Below are 18,598 nucleotides of genomic sequence, written 5' to 3'. Positions count from 1 at the left end.
ACATTTAAACCAAAATGAAGATGAATAAAATCACATTTTTGAGAAGGGGTTTATCATCAACATTGACTGTACAATATGAAGGCATTTCCAAATTAAACGAGTATTTTCACATTTCAACATAACTCTGTACACAATGAGGCCTTTGGGGTTTCTTTAAATAAAACTTATAGCAAACTATACAAATAATTTGATTTATGAACATAAGGCGTTTGAAAGAAAAAAAAACAGTTGCATGGATGTGCCAGTTCATGGCACACTGTACAAATTTTGCTTTGCTTAGAAAAAAAAAAGCATTTTCACTAATGGGAAAAAAAAAACAGTATGAATATACCTGGCAGTTGCTTTTAAATTCACATATATTGAACTGCTATGAAAAGTAGCTTTAAAAATGTGATAGTTTCATAGTAAATGCAACTTTTGTAGCCAAAATGTCAGTAACTAGAATGGAGTACCACTATTGAAACAATACGCCTTTGTCTCTCAATGGCACATAAAGACGGATCTATTTACAGCATTATCAGTAAACTGATAATTCAATTTAAACTCTTTTTACATGTAATATATATTTTTTTTAATCAAGTTGAACATAAACATCAGGCTGCATTTCAAGCAGTTTGAGGATATGAAGACATACATTAAACAATAAATAATGAGGTCACTGATCATAGACAAAGCTGGCTCTAACATTAAGCTGTATTCTTATGAACTGAGTAAACCCATGTGGTAAGACAACCGAACGATAACTGGCTCAAATGACTCCCAAGTTTGCAGGAAAAAGCCCCGCTCAGTGCAATCGAAAGAGGGCATCGTGTTATGATCAAAGCGCATGACTTCTTTTGTCTTGATAATTCAAGTTTATCTTTTCACATCAAAAGCTCCTCCAGCATCCAGCCAAAATTAACTGAGCAAACAATCGACTTCTGGAAAACATTCTGATGGAAGCAGCACATGCTTATGGATTCCATTAGTAGTGTGAACAAATTCACAGCCATTGAGTTTATGACGGCACATAAATGGGATGTTTACCTTTCGATAATCCAAAGGTTTCATTTTCACAAGAGGTTGTTCACCTAAAGGATAAAGCTGCTGGTGTGATATGAATGTAAATTACGGTTTGTATGGAAACATTTGGCGCACAAGCCGATGCAGTTCTGTCAAATTTACAAGGTGAAAGGCAGGAATGTATTACTCCTTCACATTTTGCAGTCATGGGCATCCTGTACAAAAACTGAGAACTGGGAGACAATGAGGACACACAAACACATACCCCTGTATAAAATATAAACATAAATTATTAAATACTGTCCATAAAACACTTCTCAGAGCTATGAGAGAGGACAGAGCACAGGTGTACATGTTATTTGTCTACTGCAAACATCCTGCTTTAAGAATCCTTGTTTGATCATCTGAATTGCTTCTGCTCCAAGGTCCTTGGCTTCTGTTCCAGCTTGAGTTTTGTATACAGGCCCATGCTGTAAGAATTCCCTGGATCAAATCCAAGAGAAAACATGTTCTAGGCTGGTCAAGTTTCCTTATTTTATACAGACAGCTCCATTAGGATCCTCAGCGGACAAGGTGTGCTACTGTCTCTGATTGCCCTGGATGATTAATTCTAGGACAGTATCAGTACCAGCACTAGAAAGACTCCTGCTCCCAGCAGTCTCCTCAGTAAAGGCCCGCTCTCTTTAGGAATGGCCACCTGGGCCAAGTCATTGGTGATCTGAGAAATTTCATGAGCTACACAGACAAAGATGAATGTGCTGACGATAATGTTTAAAGTGGGGTTTCCAGGAATGAGGACCAGGATGCCCTTGGTGTCCGCTGCCAGCCAAATATGATACTGGCATATGAAGAGCTGGTGGAGAAAACAGGAAGCATGTTAGAATGATTTCAAAACGGTGGAATAGTTTATTTCCAGCATTTTTAAACATGTATTTGCATTGGACAGTATTTTACTGTAAATGCATGTCCCTTTTGTTCTATTTCTGTGTTTTCTTTTGTTTTGGGAGGTGTTTGTGGGTCAATGTCCATGAAGAAGACCAATTGGTTCCTGCAGTCTAATTGGTGCTATGCCATGCCCAGTCAGCTGACTCCTAGGTGCCTGTAAAAGCCTCCTTCATTACTTCCTGCATCAGCTTAGTTCTCACTTGCTGTTTACGCTCTGCTCGACGTTGCTAGTTAGTTACAGACCATGTTAGTAATACTGAGAGTATCATTGTGTGTTCATTTGAGTGTTTGCCTGTGCGAGACTGTTTGTTTGTTAGTTTGCTTAGCCAACTTTGTAATACCGACTACCGCACATTTATTGACTTTGATTCTGGATTGCCCCTGTTTGCGCAATGTTGTAAATAATTGTGCATAATATTTTGAGGAGGAAGGGAGACGCCATTTTTTGTTGGAACCTTTGATTGTTTTTTGGATAGGGAGGTAGGGAAATGATTGTATTTTATTTAAATTTTTGATCTAGAGCAAACTAAATTCTCCCAATTGTATTGTAAAACTATTGTGCTCACTAAAACATTGCTCATTCGTGTTTCAAAAAGAACTTTACTATCTTTTTTATCTTACTCTCTTTGCTATCCCTTTACCCTAGACGGGGCATAACATGAAATTGGGGGCTCGTCCGGGATCCCTCACACCGAAGCGAAAATCATACCCCTAATCTTAATCAAAGAGGAATGAGTTGGAAATGTCAATCCTAATAGACAGTATACTAAGAATATGCATAAACATGACACTGGCAATAAAGCTTTTAAAAGTTTGTTTGCAGTAAAGCTTGTACGGTCTCACCTCTAGGGAGATCTTTCCAAACCATGCAAAGAACGAGCTGTACAAAGAGCGAGCATAACCAGGAATATTCCGGATCAAAATGAAAGCCAGAATCTGTGGGCAGAAAAAGCACAGCGATGAAAAGTCAGCCGTCTCATAGACACAACAGAACGAAACAAAAAGCCCATTGAAAGGGATCCATTATTTTAGGTTACAAAAGTTCTTTCTGTTCCCACAAAGGCTATATGACTGTCTGAATGAACTCTGATGAAGGTTAGTGTGGTTATGAACAGTCATATTTATTAATTTATTTTTTTCATGTTTTGCTTAAATCATCCATAGTTAAAAGTGTGCAAGAGAACATTATTATAAAGAGCACATAGTAGAATGGGTACTTGCCTGGACGACTGAAATGTATGGATGCATCTCATTACACTCAGACTTGTTTTTGCACCCACTGGCCCAAATGGAGTATGTCTGGGAACAAAAGAATCAATTGTAAAGAAGTCAGATTGCTATTTTCAGAGAGAAATAGAAAAAGTCTTACCATAAAAGACACCACAGAGACGAAGAGCAGACAGTTGGAAATGTTGTTGGAGAAGAGAGGCTCTCCTTTGCCTTCAGACAGCAGCTGACATTTCTGCAGCAGCAGGTATACGAAAGCAAAGAGCATCCCATTGATCACAGCCTAGCATCCAAAAGAGAAGAAATCTGTTAGGCCTACTTCAAGATGTGAAACTGGCAAACATTTTACAGTTCTTATCAATTCAAAAGAAAGGATTTTTACATACAAATCGATCTAGTTTCCATCTGAACCACCACTCATGGATTCTACCTTGCAGCTCAAAGAGCTTTGAAACAGGCCACAAAGAAAAAACAGCCTCAAATAGTTCCTGCAACAAATGCGAAAGATTTAAAATGCATGTATTTATATCAAAACTAGTCTTAACAGTCCTACTGTAAGAGAGAAACTCACCTGTGAGTATGCAAAGAAGCAGATGAAAATAAGCAAACCCAGAAGTTTCAACAATAGTGCCAGATTCCAGAATGCACTACCTGTACATAATTAAAATGGAAAACTATGTTTCAAGGCTTGATTTATTGTATATATTTAAAAATTATTTTAGGATTTTTTGTGTCTATTAAATGATTAACAGCATGACTTCAATTACCATTGGCTTGCTTCTGAAGAATCTGTGGCCACAACGCCATTGTAGCATAAATAACTGCAAACCAAAAGGTGACAAGAGGCACAAAGTAATAAAACTGATAAGGCCTGTCCATAACCAGACACAGCACCACCACAAGGAAGTTAAGCCTGAAGAGAACCTAAAAGACAGACAGAGAGGATGTATTATTTCTATCTTACTGTGCAGTTATGCATTATTACAATAAAGCTTTTTCCTCTAAATGTTGCCAAACTTGCCATTATTATTATTTACATTGATAAGCAATATGGTCACATCTACATTGTAGCAACAATTTGTTCCACATTGCACAATAAAAGAAAGTCAACAAAACAATTATCTAGAGATCAACTATGATCTAGCAATAATCCATATGGAAGATGACAATTAAAAACAATAAATGACAGTTCAAATTTTTTAAAATAAGTTTTATAAGTAACTATTATTCTAGTTAATATTTTTTGAATAAATGTAAAAAAAATTTTTTTAAATGGTTAATATTTTATCATAAATAACTATTCATAATGCTGTATAATATTAAATCATGTCATATTGTGATTTTGGCTTTAATAAATATAATAATAATATACTGTTTGGAAGTTTGAGGTCAATAGAATTATGCTTAGAAAAACTGCATTATTTATTAAAAAAGAAATGTATGCACATTCGCTGAATTAAAGTAGTAATTTCTTTTGAAATTATTAAATGAAGTATAAAATTATTTTGAAACGTCAAATGAAACGAAAAAAAAAAAAAAAAAAACTGACAGGGGACTTTGCCTTCTCATTTTAGAAGAAGACCATATAACAGTCACTCAGTCACCCTTGCATATGGAAACACAAGATAAGCAGAGCCTGGCAACAAGTACCTGACACACTCTGTAAAGTCCAAAGTCTCCCTTCAACCAGAAGAAAGAGAAGTGTCCATATCCTGTTTGGAAGAGATACGCAGCTACCAGGACACGGACATGCATGTACACAGGTATAAACTGAGAAAACAAAGGAGAGTGCAGTCACTAGTAATACCAGAGTAAAGCAAAGTAATCCAATGCTAATAAATCCTAGCTATTAATAACCGTACAGTGCTAGCTCCAGAAAAGTGGTAAATAAGGATAACCAGCTGCATCCAGCCCTTCCATTCATCCGTTTGCTCTCTGTTCAGGAGTTTCGTCTGGAAAAAGAAATGAAAATTGTACAAGAATATCAATATGAACATCTAAACAGCATTTGAGTTCTCTTTCAGACTAGAACAGTTTCCCAAGAGCCTGCGCTACCTCTTTGCTGTTCTCACTGTAAAAGATGCCCAGGACAAAGATGTAGATGAGAGGGATGAAGAAGGTAGAATGTGTATAGAATTTCTGTTCCTTCATAAAAACATCTGCCCTGTCACACAGGTAGAAGTACAACATGATAAGGCTCATTTTGCAGATGGCCAGTAAAGGTCCCTTTGGATTGAGTTGACCCAAAACAACAGGGGGTTTCTTCTCCTCTCCGCTCTCCACATCAGGAACATGTCTGCTCTTACGATGTCTACTATAGCCCAGGATGAGGAAGATGATGATGGACAACAGGAAGAGACCAGCAGCTATCTTCTGAAGGATGCTTAGGGGAGGAGCACTCTGACAGCAAGAGCCGTCAATGGGCTTCAAGATCTTGTTGCACATGGAGTTCATCAGAACCATGGCGCCCTGAGAAGTGGGTAAATGTTAGTCGTAAAAGTAAAAAGAATAAAATAGAATTATTAAATCACAAAACTAGTCTCAACCAGAGGCTTACAACATCTCTTGTGCTCTCAGGAAGGTGCAAGCCATCCACCGACTGGGAAATGGTCTCCATAGCAGCTTGTCGAGAGGCCTCTAAGAACTTGACCTTCTTTTTGCTGGTATTCAGAGTACTAACCGCTGCCTCGTTGTACAGATTTATCTGCTCATTTGTGATCATCTTTCGGCTGTCACTTAGCACATCCTCATATACAGGATCTATACAAACAGGCAAGACAAAAACATGAGACAAAAATGTGAAGCCATCATTCCAGAGGATCTGAATTTCAAAACTCACCTTGTAGAACCCAATAGACTTCACTGTGCTCTGCTAGTTTTTCCAGTGTGTCTGATATGGCCGTGAGGTTCGCTTTGTATTGAAAGAGCGCCTCACTCTTGCCGTTGTGCAACTTAATGGACCACTGTTGGAAACCACAATCAGACATGAGAAAGATTTTCAAAAACAGCACCTGAATGCATTATGACTGCAAAAAGGAACTCACCGTAGCAGCACCGATGATGATGACATGTGGTTTGGAAGCAGATCCCTAGAATTATTGAGATGAGGTCAGATTTTAAGCTTGTGATTTAATAACTTGCCTGCTTTCTGTCCAGTACAATTTAATTGTCTTTACCTCTGTCCATAACATCAACTGCTCCTTCAAGGAATTGTTCACCTCAGCATACCACAGGAAGTCCTAAAATGTAAACATATTCTGAGTTGTTATATAATAATTAATAACTGTGAAGGATCACGGCTCAAAAAAACTCTCTGCTGTACAGGACACAACTAATTAAAAATACTTACGACAGTGGAATCACCATCTACAAAAGGGATGTTTTCATGCTGGTGGAACAATTGAGAAGAACAAGGAAAAAAAAAATATATATAATTAAATAAATAAAAACAAAATAAATGATATCTTTATTATAGTTCTTATTAATTTTGCCTTAAAGTCACCATTGTTTTAATGGGATATTGCAGTGATTATTATAAATAACTTATCCATGTGCATTAATTAATTTATTTTTATTTATTTCTTTTCAAAATTCAAGTGCCTCAAACTTTAATAAAAATAACTTCCCTTCCTACTTGCAACGACATCTCACCTCTAAGACAATAAAACAATAAAGTCTACCCTTCAAACTGACACTCACATTCTAACAACAATGATCAAATAAATTCCCGATGAACAAAGTCAAGTCCCGCCCTACATTATTTTCTCAGAGAAGCCATTTTACCCAGATGTGTGTCACAACAGGGAAGAAAAGACAACTGCAACTTCTGGGGCCTACCATGATGGTAGCTGAACAAATTCAGTTACAGGATCAGTTTCGAGTTGACAAAACCAAACCACTCCAATCCGCTTTGTTGGTACCATGATGCTGATCATCAACTTTCTTTGTCAACTCAGACTTTGATCCTGAGTTTGTAGAGCACTTGCACATACATGAACGTGTGACATCAGTGGCGAACAACCTATCACATGCTTTCCAGAGCAAGTATAATTCACTTCTCGCAAGTGACCCAGCGAGATTCGAAACTAAAGTTAATATTTAATAATTATATAAATTATCATTAATAATGATTAATTATCATTAAAGCCAGACAATTTTTTTTTAGTACTAGTGACATTTAATTTGGAGCAAGAGAAACTAGGGGAGTGACTTTTTTTTTTTTTGTATCAGACAGGTGTCACTTTGGGGAGGGAATCACGTGACGCTTTCATGAGCCAAGTCGCACATTAGCTGAGCTCCGTGACAATATGGCAGTCACTAAAAAGCTATTTGAGGACATTTTGAAGGCTGAATTAGCAGCAATGCGCACCGAATTCGCCTCTCACATGACTACAATCCATAATATATGCTCTAAAGTTGACTTTTTAATCGGGGAACAGAGAGAGCAGAAAAAAAGTGATCAGTGAACACACTGGCTGTCTGGATGCCCTCGAGCAGCAGGTGACTGATTTACAAGACCCTGTGATGCAACTATTTGACAATCTGGAAAAAAAAATCTAAATATTTAGAAACTTGCCTTTAAATTTGTCCAAATGAATATCTTAGCATTGCATATTACTAATCAAAAATTAAGTTTTGATATATTTACGGTAGGAAATTTACAAAATATCTTCATGGAACATGATCTTTACTTAATATGATTTTTACCTAATGATTTTTGGCATAAAAGAAAAATCAATAATTTTGACCCTTACAATGTATTTTTGGCTATTGCTACAAATATAGACGTGCTACTTATGACTGGTTTTGTGGTCCAGGGTCATATATGATGTTTATAAAGGCTTTACCACACTGAGTGAAACAAAACGAATTTCGGACGCGATGGAATAAAACAACAGCTTCCTATGAATGCTTCCACATAGGCCGCGAACATTTGCGCAGAGAAAAGGAAATAGTTTTTTTCAGTTTCGCAAACCGAAAACAGGGCTGTCCAATAAGATTGGAGCATTACATCACATGGCCAGAGCAACTGCTGTTACCCAAATGGTCGACGCGGTGGCGCTAAAAGCTCAGAAGACTGTACAGAACATGAGCGTAAAAACACCGAAGTAGAGGACTTTTTCCGCAAAAGAGAAGAGTGAATGAATTGTTATTGTTGGTATTTAAAGGGGTCATCGGATGCCTATTTTGCACAAGTTGATATGATTCTTTAGGGTCTTAATGAAGTCTATAACTTTGGTTAAAATTCCTCAAACACCTTTTTTACCCAGTGAAAATCAGCTCTGTTTTCAGCAAGCTGTTTTTTAGTCCATGTTGCTTTAAATGCTAATGAGCTCTGCTGACCCTATCTTCCGTGGAGTGACGAGCAGTACGGTTTACTTTAGCCGCGAAACTGGCTAACTAGTACATTAGGAAAGGCGATTTGCAAAGATTCAAAAAAACAAAACTAAAAACCCTTATACTCACTTCTTCTGTAGATGAAGCTGGATCACGAATGATTCGCGCGAACATAGATGCGTTTAGGCAGATCGGCGCATTCCCTTAGAAGCGAAAGTAACGTTAATCCTCTGCATCTTCAGCGGCTCAGATGTCAGGAGTAAATGACGACTGCTATATTCATTATTACATCCAACAACAGAATACCTCACTCTCTTAATCAGAGACGTTCTTGTCTTCCCCTGCACCGGAGTCGACACAATGGTGGATGGATGACAGCTCACTCAGGGTGAGTCTAAGGTAAGACGGCCTTGTCAATCAACTATCGTGGCGGGAGCGGTCTGTACAGAACTACGTCATTCTGACAGGGCTCTCAGAACAGCCTGATTTGAGAAAGGGGATTTTAAAATAGGGATTAAAAAAAAAAAAAAACACTGGGTGGATTTTTATCATTATAGGATGGATGTGTACACACACTTCCAACACATTTATGTTCAAGCAACTTGAAAAGTGAATTTTGCATCAGATGACCCCTTTAAGAACAGACTATTCTCACATGTTCTTTACACAGAATAACATTTCTATTAATTCTCTACTGAATTGTGATCTGAAGAGTACCGTACATTTTCTTCCACGAGCGCATAACTGTGTTTGTTTGAGAGACATGGTGACAGTAAAGAGTATTTTAAATTTCCATGCTGAAATCATATCTGTGGAGGGCGCCATGCAATTTCAGTCTATGAAAATCAGTGTGGACCCATTGGAGCATTGAAAAATTAAAGTCAGCATGTTAAAGCAGAAATAGTGGCCACCTTTTTCTTCACTATTTTGATGTACATACAAGTGAAACAGCTTTCGAAAGAGAGAAAACATCTAGCGTGGGACTTGACTTGTAAAACGTGAATCATGTTTTATAAAAGTCATAAAAAATTATAAAGGTCTGCCACAACCAAAAATACCTATGCCCAGGTTAGTGTCTATACACAACTGCTTTTGTTCGGGGGGCATATTTTGAAATATCAGTGGTAACACTGGTAAACAGGAACAATTACACCCTTTCCTTTTTAATTTAACTGCATCCTTTGAATGGCACATTTATTAAAGTCACAATTTGCTTGGGGGCCATCCTACGACTTTGAAGTAAATACTCACTCTGGTCTGAATCATTATATCAGTTAACCAAAAAAGGCTTACTGAAATGAATAGCAACAACAAACCTTGTTTCCAACTTCTTTCACCTCAGGGTTCATCATTTTGATGAAAGAATAGAAGAGCTGACGTATTCTAGAGTCTCCTACAAATGCTATTCTCTTCTCTCGGAGGCAAAATTTTGCTTCACTGAAAGACAATAAAAAGGACTGTAAATTCCAGCCCACTTTTCTATCCCACATGTCACTGAGGTACATTAACAATCACAACATGACTTACGTGCTTTTGTACTTGTGTAGCATGCAGCCGTAGGGCTGCCATACATTGTCCCCAAAAAAACGTCCACTGGATAAAAGCCAGTCACATGTGTCAATGCCTGAAAGAAACTATGCATAATTATAGTGACTAAACCAAATTCAAGAATATAATTATGTTAGGGGTTAGAAAGATTTTATTTTTGTGAAAGAAATTAATTATTATTCTGTATTAAGCAAGGGTGCAGTAAAGCAGTAAAGACTTTACCATAGTTAAAATGTATTTTCCAAATAAATGGTGTTCCTTTTTATTCAACAAAAAAATTCTGAAAAAAATGCATCAGTTTCCATAAAAATATTAAACAGCGCAACTGTTTTTCTCTCAGATTATACAAATAAGCACCAAATCAGCATTACAAGGTTCATGTGAATTCAGCAAAACCACAATGGCCAAATATGTCCATCCGATAAGTGCACAACATAAACAAAGAATTAAAAATAGTGTATAAAGGCTGTTCAGTTTCAATATTTTGTTCCTCCATGTGCCTCTCATACAGCTTCTATGCCAGCATGGAAAGGAGAATAGAATGTTTGCTTACATTACATATTTAGACCATATCTATACATTTCAAATCATTTTCAGCATAGCAAGTAAATGATGTAAACAAAAATATTCATTTTTTATGAATAATAAAAATGAGCCCATTTTTTTAGGGCTCATCGCTGATTATAAAAGAAGATTATATGTTCATTGTGCAATCCTTATAGTATTAAGGACAATAATATCACCTGAACATGCCAACATAAGATATGACCAATAACAATTTTATGCTTCAATTTCAGCAACACAAGCAGGACTGTGTTCGACCTGTAATCGACCTTAAATATACTAATTTACATGCGTTTGACTGGATTTCAAAATCTAGTGAAGCTCTTAGCCTATCTATTTTTGGGCATCAGACACGCCTATAATGTCCATCCAAAATACTACCTGGCACCTGTTTTTAAGATACGGCCTACTGGGCGCTGTGCGTCAAAGAATGAAGTCTAACTGGAAATGCAACCCTGATAACAGATCAGCTGGGCGACAACACTGGGTTTGATCTGATATTGATTAGCTAAAATCTATAACAGGTAAATGCGATGCTTAGTGATAAAATTACGCCAAATACACACCCGTTTTAACAAAACGATCACAGTTTATTAGTATGTTCACGAGCAAAGCTGCAGCTGTTATCTAGAAGTGACAGACACGCGCACACGCTCCCTGAAAACATGACAGCATTAGCATTGATGCTAACACAAACACGCAGTTCTTTCTCACAAACCGCCACACAAACACTCACCTCCATAATGTCGAGAAGCCGTGTGAAACACAGTGAGAAGCACGACAGCGGCGACAGACAGCAATTTAGCATTTTTGATGCTGAAATATTGATTTATTTCCCGTTTGCCTAGGCTATAGGCCAGGACCGCCATCTTGGCTCCTCCATGACACCAGGCAGACAGACGATCTGCGGCGAAGCTGACGGAGTCGGATCCGAGCGGCGCGTGCTCGCTCCCCGTGTGCGCCTCAGCTTTTGTTGTCTCCAGCAGAGCAGGTTGGTTGGAGTTCGATTGCGCTCCTTCTGCTGCGGTTGCTTCTACTACCATATCTACATCAGGTTTTACTGTTCCCTGATTGCTTTCTTCTGCCTTCCAACGCTTTAAAGAAATCTCACCGACTTTCCCAAACTAACTGCTTAAGTTTCGTTCAGTCTTTTTTCAGTATCCTGCCCACTTGTCAAACTGGAGCAAACCAAAACTTGTTCAACTTTGAACTGTTTCCCTCTATCTGCTGAACCGCCTCAACCAATATAATGTGTTTGATCAAAACACACAGCCTTTAAATGCTTTGCTGAATTAGACATGCCTTCCTCAACAATGAACACAATGCATAGCTTATAGTTCACTTGGTATCTTGCACATCAAGTTATTCTGGTTGGGACTAAACATTGTGTTGTGTAAGATGAGCACAGTTTTAACTGTTTCTGAGGGTGTGAGAAATTGTCAATCAAAAGAAATATTGGGAGGGGCAATTCTTATATGATACTAACCGGTTTAGTTTATCACTAGCAAATCTTATATGATTTCAATTTCTATTTAATAACATTGATATTGAACAGTCAAAACGTGTTAGAACCATAGATCTTAAAGACCAAAGAAACCTTCAAGAATTAAGAATGAATTTATGTGGCTCCCAGCCACCAATAATGATCCAGAAAAAAGGCACTAAGGCAGCCAATCAGATTTTAGCTGATTTCTGTGCCCCTGTACCACTACCCCTTGCCCCGCCCATATATTAAAGTCTGGGCTCCCTACCCTCATTCACTATTCCATAAATTACTCCACTATAGAGGATCCTTCTCATCTGGAAGGATGCAATGCTTCCTAGTTAGGCTGTAAATCTTGGCTGCCATGTCACAAAGGATCCTTGAAAGGCAGTCTTTGGCCCTGTCCCAAATGGCACCCTAAACCCTCACAGTCTTCCACTGAGACCACACATTCATGACGTAATGCTGCTTTGAATGTCGGGTTGAAGTCTGCTGCAGAGCTCGCCTCAGAACAGGCTCGGCAGAAGTGCACACAAGGGTGTAGTGGCCACAAAAGGGGTGTTCGTGAGCACCCTTCTTAAAGCTAAACTGACGAATGGGAAACCTTTTGTGTTCTTACATGTGTACCTACTAGACCAGTGCTTCTCAAAGTCCGGACTCCGGTCCGGATCCGGACCCGGAGGGAATTCAATCCGGACCCGCTTCTATTTCATATTTCAAGAACACTAATTATATTTCCTACTTTGACAAACGCACGTTAAACGTGTAAATCATTTGTTTATTTATTCTTATTTTTTTTATGTATTTTTGGAGAAGGTCCGAAATTGCAGGCGAGATATTGAAACTTTTCCTTCATGACATTTGTTGTCATCATGACATCCAGTGAGCGTATGACGTTTGACATAATCGGCGACATTTCACCGCTAATATTTTTATTTTTTTGTTTTGTTATCACTTATATTATGGCAATTTGTCTTATAGCAGTGCCCAGTGTATACATTTATTTGTGGCGGCTTGTCACAATATCAAAACTGACCGCTACAAATAGATTTTACAAAAGATTTATACTTTGTTGAATAAACTGAGCACTGCGCGTTTCAAAAATAAAATGCTGCGCGGGTGTTTTTATATGAATGTATCTTTTAAAAGAACCGTCCGTTTTCTTCAGAAAAGCTTTGATGCCAATTTTCATTTGGTCTTTCCTGTAATGACTGATAAAGTAGCGCTTATTTGATTACAGTCGTTACCGGGGAAACAGCTATATATCACGCTCCAACAGCGCCTCCTGCTGGCAGAGAATCAACTTGCATTTGCTAGTCTGCGGGAAACACTGGTGTCTGTCAGCAAACATAAACAAAAAAGCATGCTTCAGAACTGTTTTGAGAAGGTGCTTAAGTTTTGAGCCATATATTATTACTATGAATTAGGCTACTACTACTACTATTACTATCTTGTGCCCTGCAATAACCATTTACGCAAACTCTCTTTTGATATAAAGGGAAAAAAAGAGAAAATCGACCCAAAAAGCAGCATCATATATCGGCCATAGGCTGCCCTGATTTCTAAATATCGGCATTGGCCAGAGAAAAAACATTATAGGTCGACTTCTACTGCTGACACTTAAATTAATTGTTTTGCCACTTTTGCACTTGTTATTAAAGTATTTTGAATGCAAAGGGAACCTTTTTTTTTTTTAAATGAGTGTTTATTTGTTATATGTTATGTATGTTTATTAAAAACACGTTTTTCAATAACCAATTGTTCCGGACCTTTGACACTGATGAAAATTCAGATTTGGACCTTTGAATGTAGACTTTGAGAACCCCTGTACTAGACCATCTCCTTTTAACATTTAATGCCAGGCCATGCTGTTTGGAAAAGTATGGAATTTGATTTTTGTAATTTGCAGGTCTGGAAAAATATGGGGGAAAAAGAAAAACCTTTAAAGAAAATTGGGTAACCTTTAAACTTAGCATACAGGACAATGCACATTGAGACACCTATTGTGCATCAGCCCATTTCATTGTGTGGTTTCTTGGCCATCACAGAGTATGTGTTAAGGAGACCTAAGGACTTAGAATATGACATACTGCCCTAATGAAAGACAAGTTTTGAAAACTTTTTTACAGTTCCAGTCTTTTTTTATAGACCCATGAACTTAGCAAATGTCAATGTCAATTTTATTTCTATAGCACAACTAAACACAACAACAGTTGACCAGAGTGCTTTACACCAATACGGAAAGATAGTAGAGATCTCAAATAAATCATAAAAACAATTTAAAAACAAATAAACACAGTGCACTACATTTCATCATTGACCATATGCCAGTTCAAACAAATACGTTTTCAATCTAGATTTAAAAACAGATATAGATGGAGCAAATCTAATACTGGAGGGTATAGTGCATTCCACAATCTGGGAGCCGCTACTGAGAAAGCACGGTCACCCCTACTTTTCAGATTTGATACTGGAATACGTAGCAATCGCTGATTAGACGTCCGGAGAGACACAACTGGATGATGTTCTGACAGTAAATCCGAAAGGTACGGAGGTGCCAAACCATTTAAAGATTTAAAAACTAAGAGTAGAATTTTAAAATCAATACGGTGTCGTACAGGCAGCCAGTGCAAAGAGCGTAGCACTGGAGTAATATGGTCCCGTTTTTTAGTACATGTCAGAAGTCTTGCCGCGGCATTTTGTACCATCTGTAACCGGGATAAAGCTGATCGGCTACTCCCGTAGTACAGTGAATTGCAATAGTCTAGCCTAGATGTTAAAAAAGCATGAATTATTTTTTCAAAGTTATTAAAAGATAATATAGATTTTACTTTAGCTAAAAGACGAAGCTGAAAAAAAGCAGGATTTGACCACTGAGTTTATCTGCCTGTCAAATTTTAAACCGTCATCAAACACAAAACCTAAGTTCTTTCCTAGGGTTATTTCCTAGGGTTATTTGACTAGAAGAATCAGATTTGCCAAAAACTATGATTTCAGTTTTATTCTCGTTAAAATTGAGAAAATTTAAAGATAGCCAAGCTTTCACGTCAGATAGGCAAGTCCTAAGTGTTTCCCATCCGTCAGTATTAGGTCCTGTATAGGTTTTAAGGGAAAATATACTTGAGTGTCGTCCGCATAGCAGTGGAACGACAACCCATATTTTCTGAAAATAGACCCTAATAACGAGAATAAAATGGGAGCTAAAATAGATCAGAAGATAGAACAGCAACCTCCGACGAATATTCCCCAATATTAACATTGAACTTCCTGTTTGAAAGATACGATCTAAACCATTCAAGGGCAGCTCCTTTGATACCAACTCAGATCTAGCAACATAAGTACGGTGCAAACCCCAGAATCGGCAGATATTAACACATCGTTTAGAACCTTTAGGAGTGCAGTCTCTGTTGAATTATATTTTTTAAAACCTGACTGAAAAAGCTTGAATACCTTATTTTTCTCCAGAAAACTCTGCAATTGTTGCAACACTGTCTTCTCTAAAATCTTTGAAATAAAAGGCAAATTAGAAACAGGTCTAAAATTCGCCAAAACATTTAAGTCTAAGGTTGGTTTCTTTAGTAACGGCCGAATTATAGCATGTTTTAAAGCTTCCGGTACCATACATGTTCCCAGACATCGATTTATTATGTTTAAAAGATAGGGCCCCACTGCGTTAAAAGCTTGTTTCAAAAGAAACGGAGGAATGGCATCCATTGAGGAGCCTGACGGCTTTAATTGACCCACTATTTCTTGAAGATGGGAGAGAGAAATTGCTGGAACTCCGCTTTACAAGCTATAGAGACAGAAGGATCAAAAGAGGGACACGGAATCCCCAATCTAATGTCACTGATCTTATTCACAAAAAATGTGAGAAATTCATCACACAGTGTCTTTGATGCAGCAGAATACTCATAAACCCATGGATTGATAACAGCGTTAAAAACAGTAAAAATAGTTCTTGGTCTATGATAATTTTTAGTGATAGTAAAATAACTTGATCTAGCTGCTCTCAAGGCCTTTTGATATTTTAACAATGAATCCCTCAATATTTCAAAAAAGACCTGGAGCTTATCTTTCCTCCATCTACGCTCTGCTCTTCTGCAAGACTGCCTCAGGGAGCGTATGTTGTCATCAATCCATGGGTCAACTCTTGCTTTAGGTTTTAAGGTCTTTACAGGAGCCACTATATTTAAGACATTCACACATGTAGAATTAAACTCAGACAAAAGCTCCTCTGCACCTCACACTTGTTTGCATCCAAAGCTTGCATAGTATCACAAAAAGCTGATGAAAAACTATATTAGTAGCAGAGTTAATTAATCGTGATTTACGGACCTGCTTTTTGAGTTGCAAAGAGTTTGATGATATGAAAACACAACACATTTATGATCAGAAAACCCATTATCCACTATCTCCAGATCATAGAGAGAAATTCCATATGATAGCACAAGATCAACAGTATGACCACCCAAATAGGACAAGACACGCAGCCGTATTATGCCATCAGCCTATTTCGTGTCATGGTTTCTCCTCCACCACAGAAGATGTGTTAAATTGGACATTAGGCCTTGATACTAGAGGGACTATCATAAGGAAAGCCAAATTTTGAGCAAGTAGATCTCTAGTAATTCATGTGCATATATGCTCTTGTTTTAATTATAATAAGATGGCAGGGATGCACAAAAGAAAATAGGTTATATACAACTAGAAACTGTAATGTGTAAGCATGCAAAAAAAAAATCAGCAAAAGCCTGTATTTTATTTTATTTTTTCATTTTAGGGGCTCTATATGTTGTCACTTTGAGAAAATAAGTTAAAAAAAAAAAAAACCCTGTGAATTTTTTTTACAGATGACTGTACTATATACCAAATATAAAGGTGAAAATAATGCTATATGAACTATTAAATATACTCAAATAGTTTAGAAAATTTGAGTCTGGAAAGTATGGAACTTTGAAATGGAAAATGTGTAGGAACCCTGTAATACTGAACAATACTCTAGTTTTGAAGTCTTTCAGAAGGACTGACTATTCTAGCCTTTATTTGAAAACGAGTGAGCACCAGAAGTGTTGCAGACTCCATCTTCTGGCCAGACGCGGCAATTCATACATCAGGCCTGTCCCAGTACCTGCACTTAACCACAAGTCTACTTACTTTTTCAGACTTGCAGGTGCATCTCAAAAAATTTGAATATAGTGAAAAAGTAAATTTTTTCTTGTAATTTATTTCAAAAAGTGAAACTTTAATATATTTTAGATTCATTACATATAAAGTAAAACATTTAAAAACTTTGTTTTAATTTTGATGATTAGAGCTTACAGCTAATGAAAGTCAAAAATCAGCATCTCAAAATATTAATATTTACTTTTGAGTTTCAATAAATGACCATCCCTACAGTATAAATTCCGGGTATTTCTTGTTCTTTGAAACCACAATAATGGGGAAGACTGCTGACTTGGCAGTGGTCCAGAAGACAAACATTGACGCCCTCCACAAAGAGGGTAAGTCACAGAGGGTCATTACTGAAAGGTGTGGCTGTTTACAGAGTGCTGTATCAAATTATTAAATGCAAAGTATATTAAATGCAAAGTTGGGTAGGAAAATGTGCTCAAGCAACGGGGATGACCTCAAGCTTGAGAATACTGTCAAGCAAAGCCGATTCAAACACTAGGGAGAGCTTCACAAGGAGTGGACTGAAGCTGGAGTTAGTGCATCAAGAGTCACCACGCTCAGATGTCTTCAGGAAAAGAGCTACCAAGCCACTTCTGAAACATAAACAACGTCAGAAGCATCTAACCTGGGCTAAGGAGAAAAGAACTGGACTGTTGCTCAGTGGTCCAAAGTCCTCTTTTCAGATAAAAGTAAATTTTGCATTTCATTTGGAAATCAAGGTCCCAGAGTCTGATGAAGACTGGAGAGGCACAGAATCCAAGCTGCTTGAAGTCCAGTGTGAAGTTTCCGCAGTCGGTGATGATTTGGGGTGCCGTGACGTCTGCTGGTGTTGGTCCATTGTGTTTTATCAAGTCCAAAGTCAATACAGCCGTCTACCAGGAGATTTTGGAGCACTTTATGCTTCCATCTGCTGACAAGCTTTATGATTTCCTTTTCCAGCAGAACTTTAGCACCTGCCCACAGTGCCAAAACCACTTCCAAGTGGTTTGCTGGCCATGATATCACTGTGCTTGATTGGCCAGCCAACATGCCTGACTTTATCCCCATATGGAATCTATGGGATATTTTCAAGAGAAAGATGAGAAACAGTTGATCCACTAATACAGACGAGCTGAAGGCTCAATAGTGCCTCAGCAGAGCCACAGGCTGATCGCTTCCATGCCATTCCTCACTGATGCTGTCATTTGTGCTAAAGGAGCCCTGACCAAGTATGCAGTGCATAAATGAATATACTTTAAAGAACTTGGACTTTTCTGTTTTGCAAATCCTTTTTTTTGATTGATCTATTTTGAGATACTGGATATTTGACTTTCATGAGCT

General features: G+C 37.7%; 1 protein-coding gene across 1 annotated transcript; it reads right to left on the bottom strand.

Annotated features, from left to right (window-relative positions):
- Positions 1-31: 31 nt before the first annotated feature.
- Positions 32-16,830, bottom strand: LOC306847065 (N-acetylneuraminate (7)9-O-acetyltransferase). The gene is made up of 18 exons (XM_079380813.1): positions 11,360-16,830; positions 10,039-10,135; positions 9,828-9,948; positions 6,524-6,562; positions 6,351-6,413; positions 6,219-6,263; positions 6,014-6,137; positions 5,732-5,934; positions 5,230-5,643; positions 5,037-5,126; positions 4,825-4,944; positions 3,942-4,098; positions 3,746-3,825; positions 3,561-3,662; positions 3,317-3,457; positions 3,169-3,246; positions 2,791-2,883; positions 32-1,855 (listed from the first exon to the last, which is right to left on the bottom strand). Exons 1-18 carry the CDS (start codon positions 11,664-11,666, stop codon positions 1,613-1,615), a joined length of 2,517 nt encoding a protein of 838 aa, XP_079236939.1. The 5' UTR covers positions 11,667-16,830; the 3' UTR covers positions 32-1,612.
- Positions 16,831-18,598: the final 1,768 nt, after the last annotated feature.

Source organism: Barbus barbus, assembly GCF_936440315.1.
Source record: "Barbus barbus genome assembly, chromosome: 27".
NCBI lineage: Eukaryota > Metazoa > Chordata > Actinopteri > Cypriniformes > Cyprinidae > Barbus > Barbus barbus.
The sequence above is the reverse complement of the archived record's forward strand: the minus strand, read 5'-3'. Positions and strand labels throughout refer to the sequence as shown.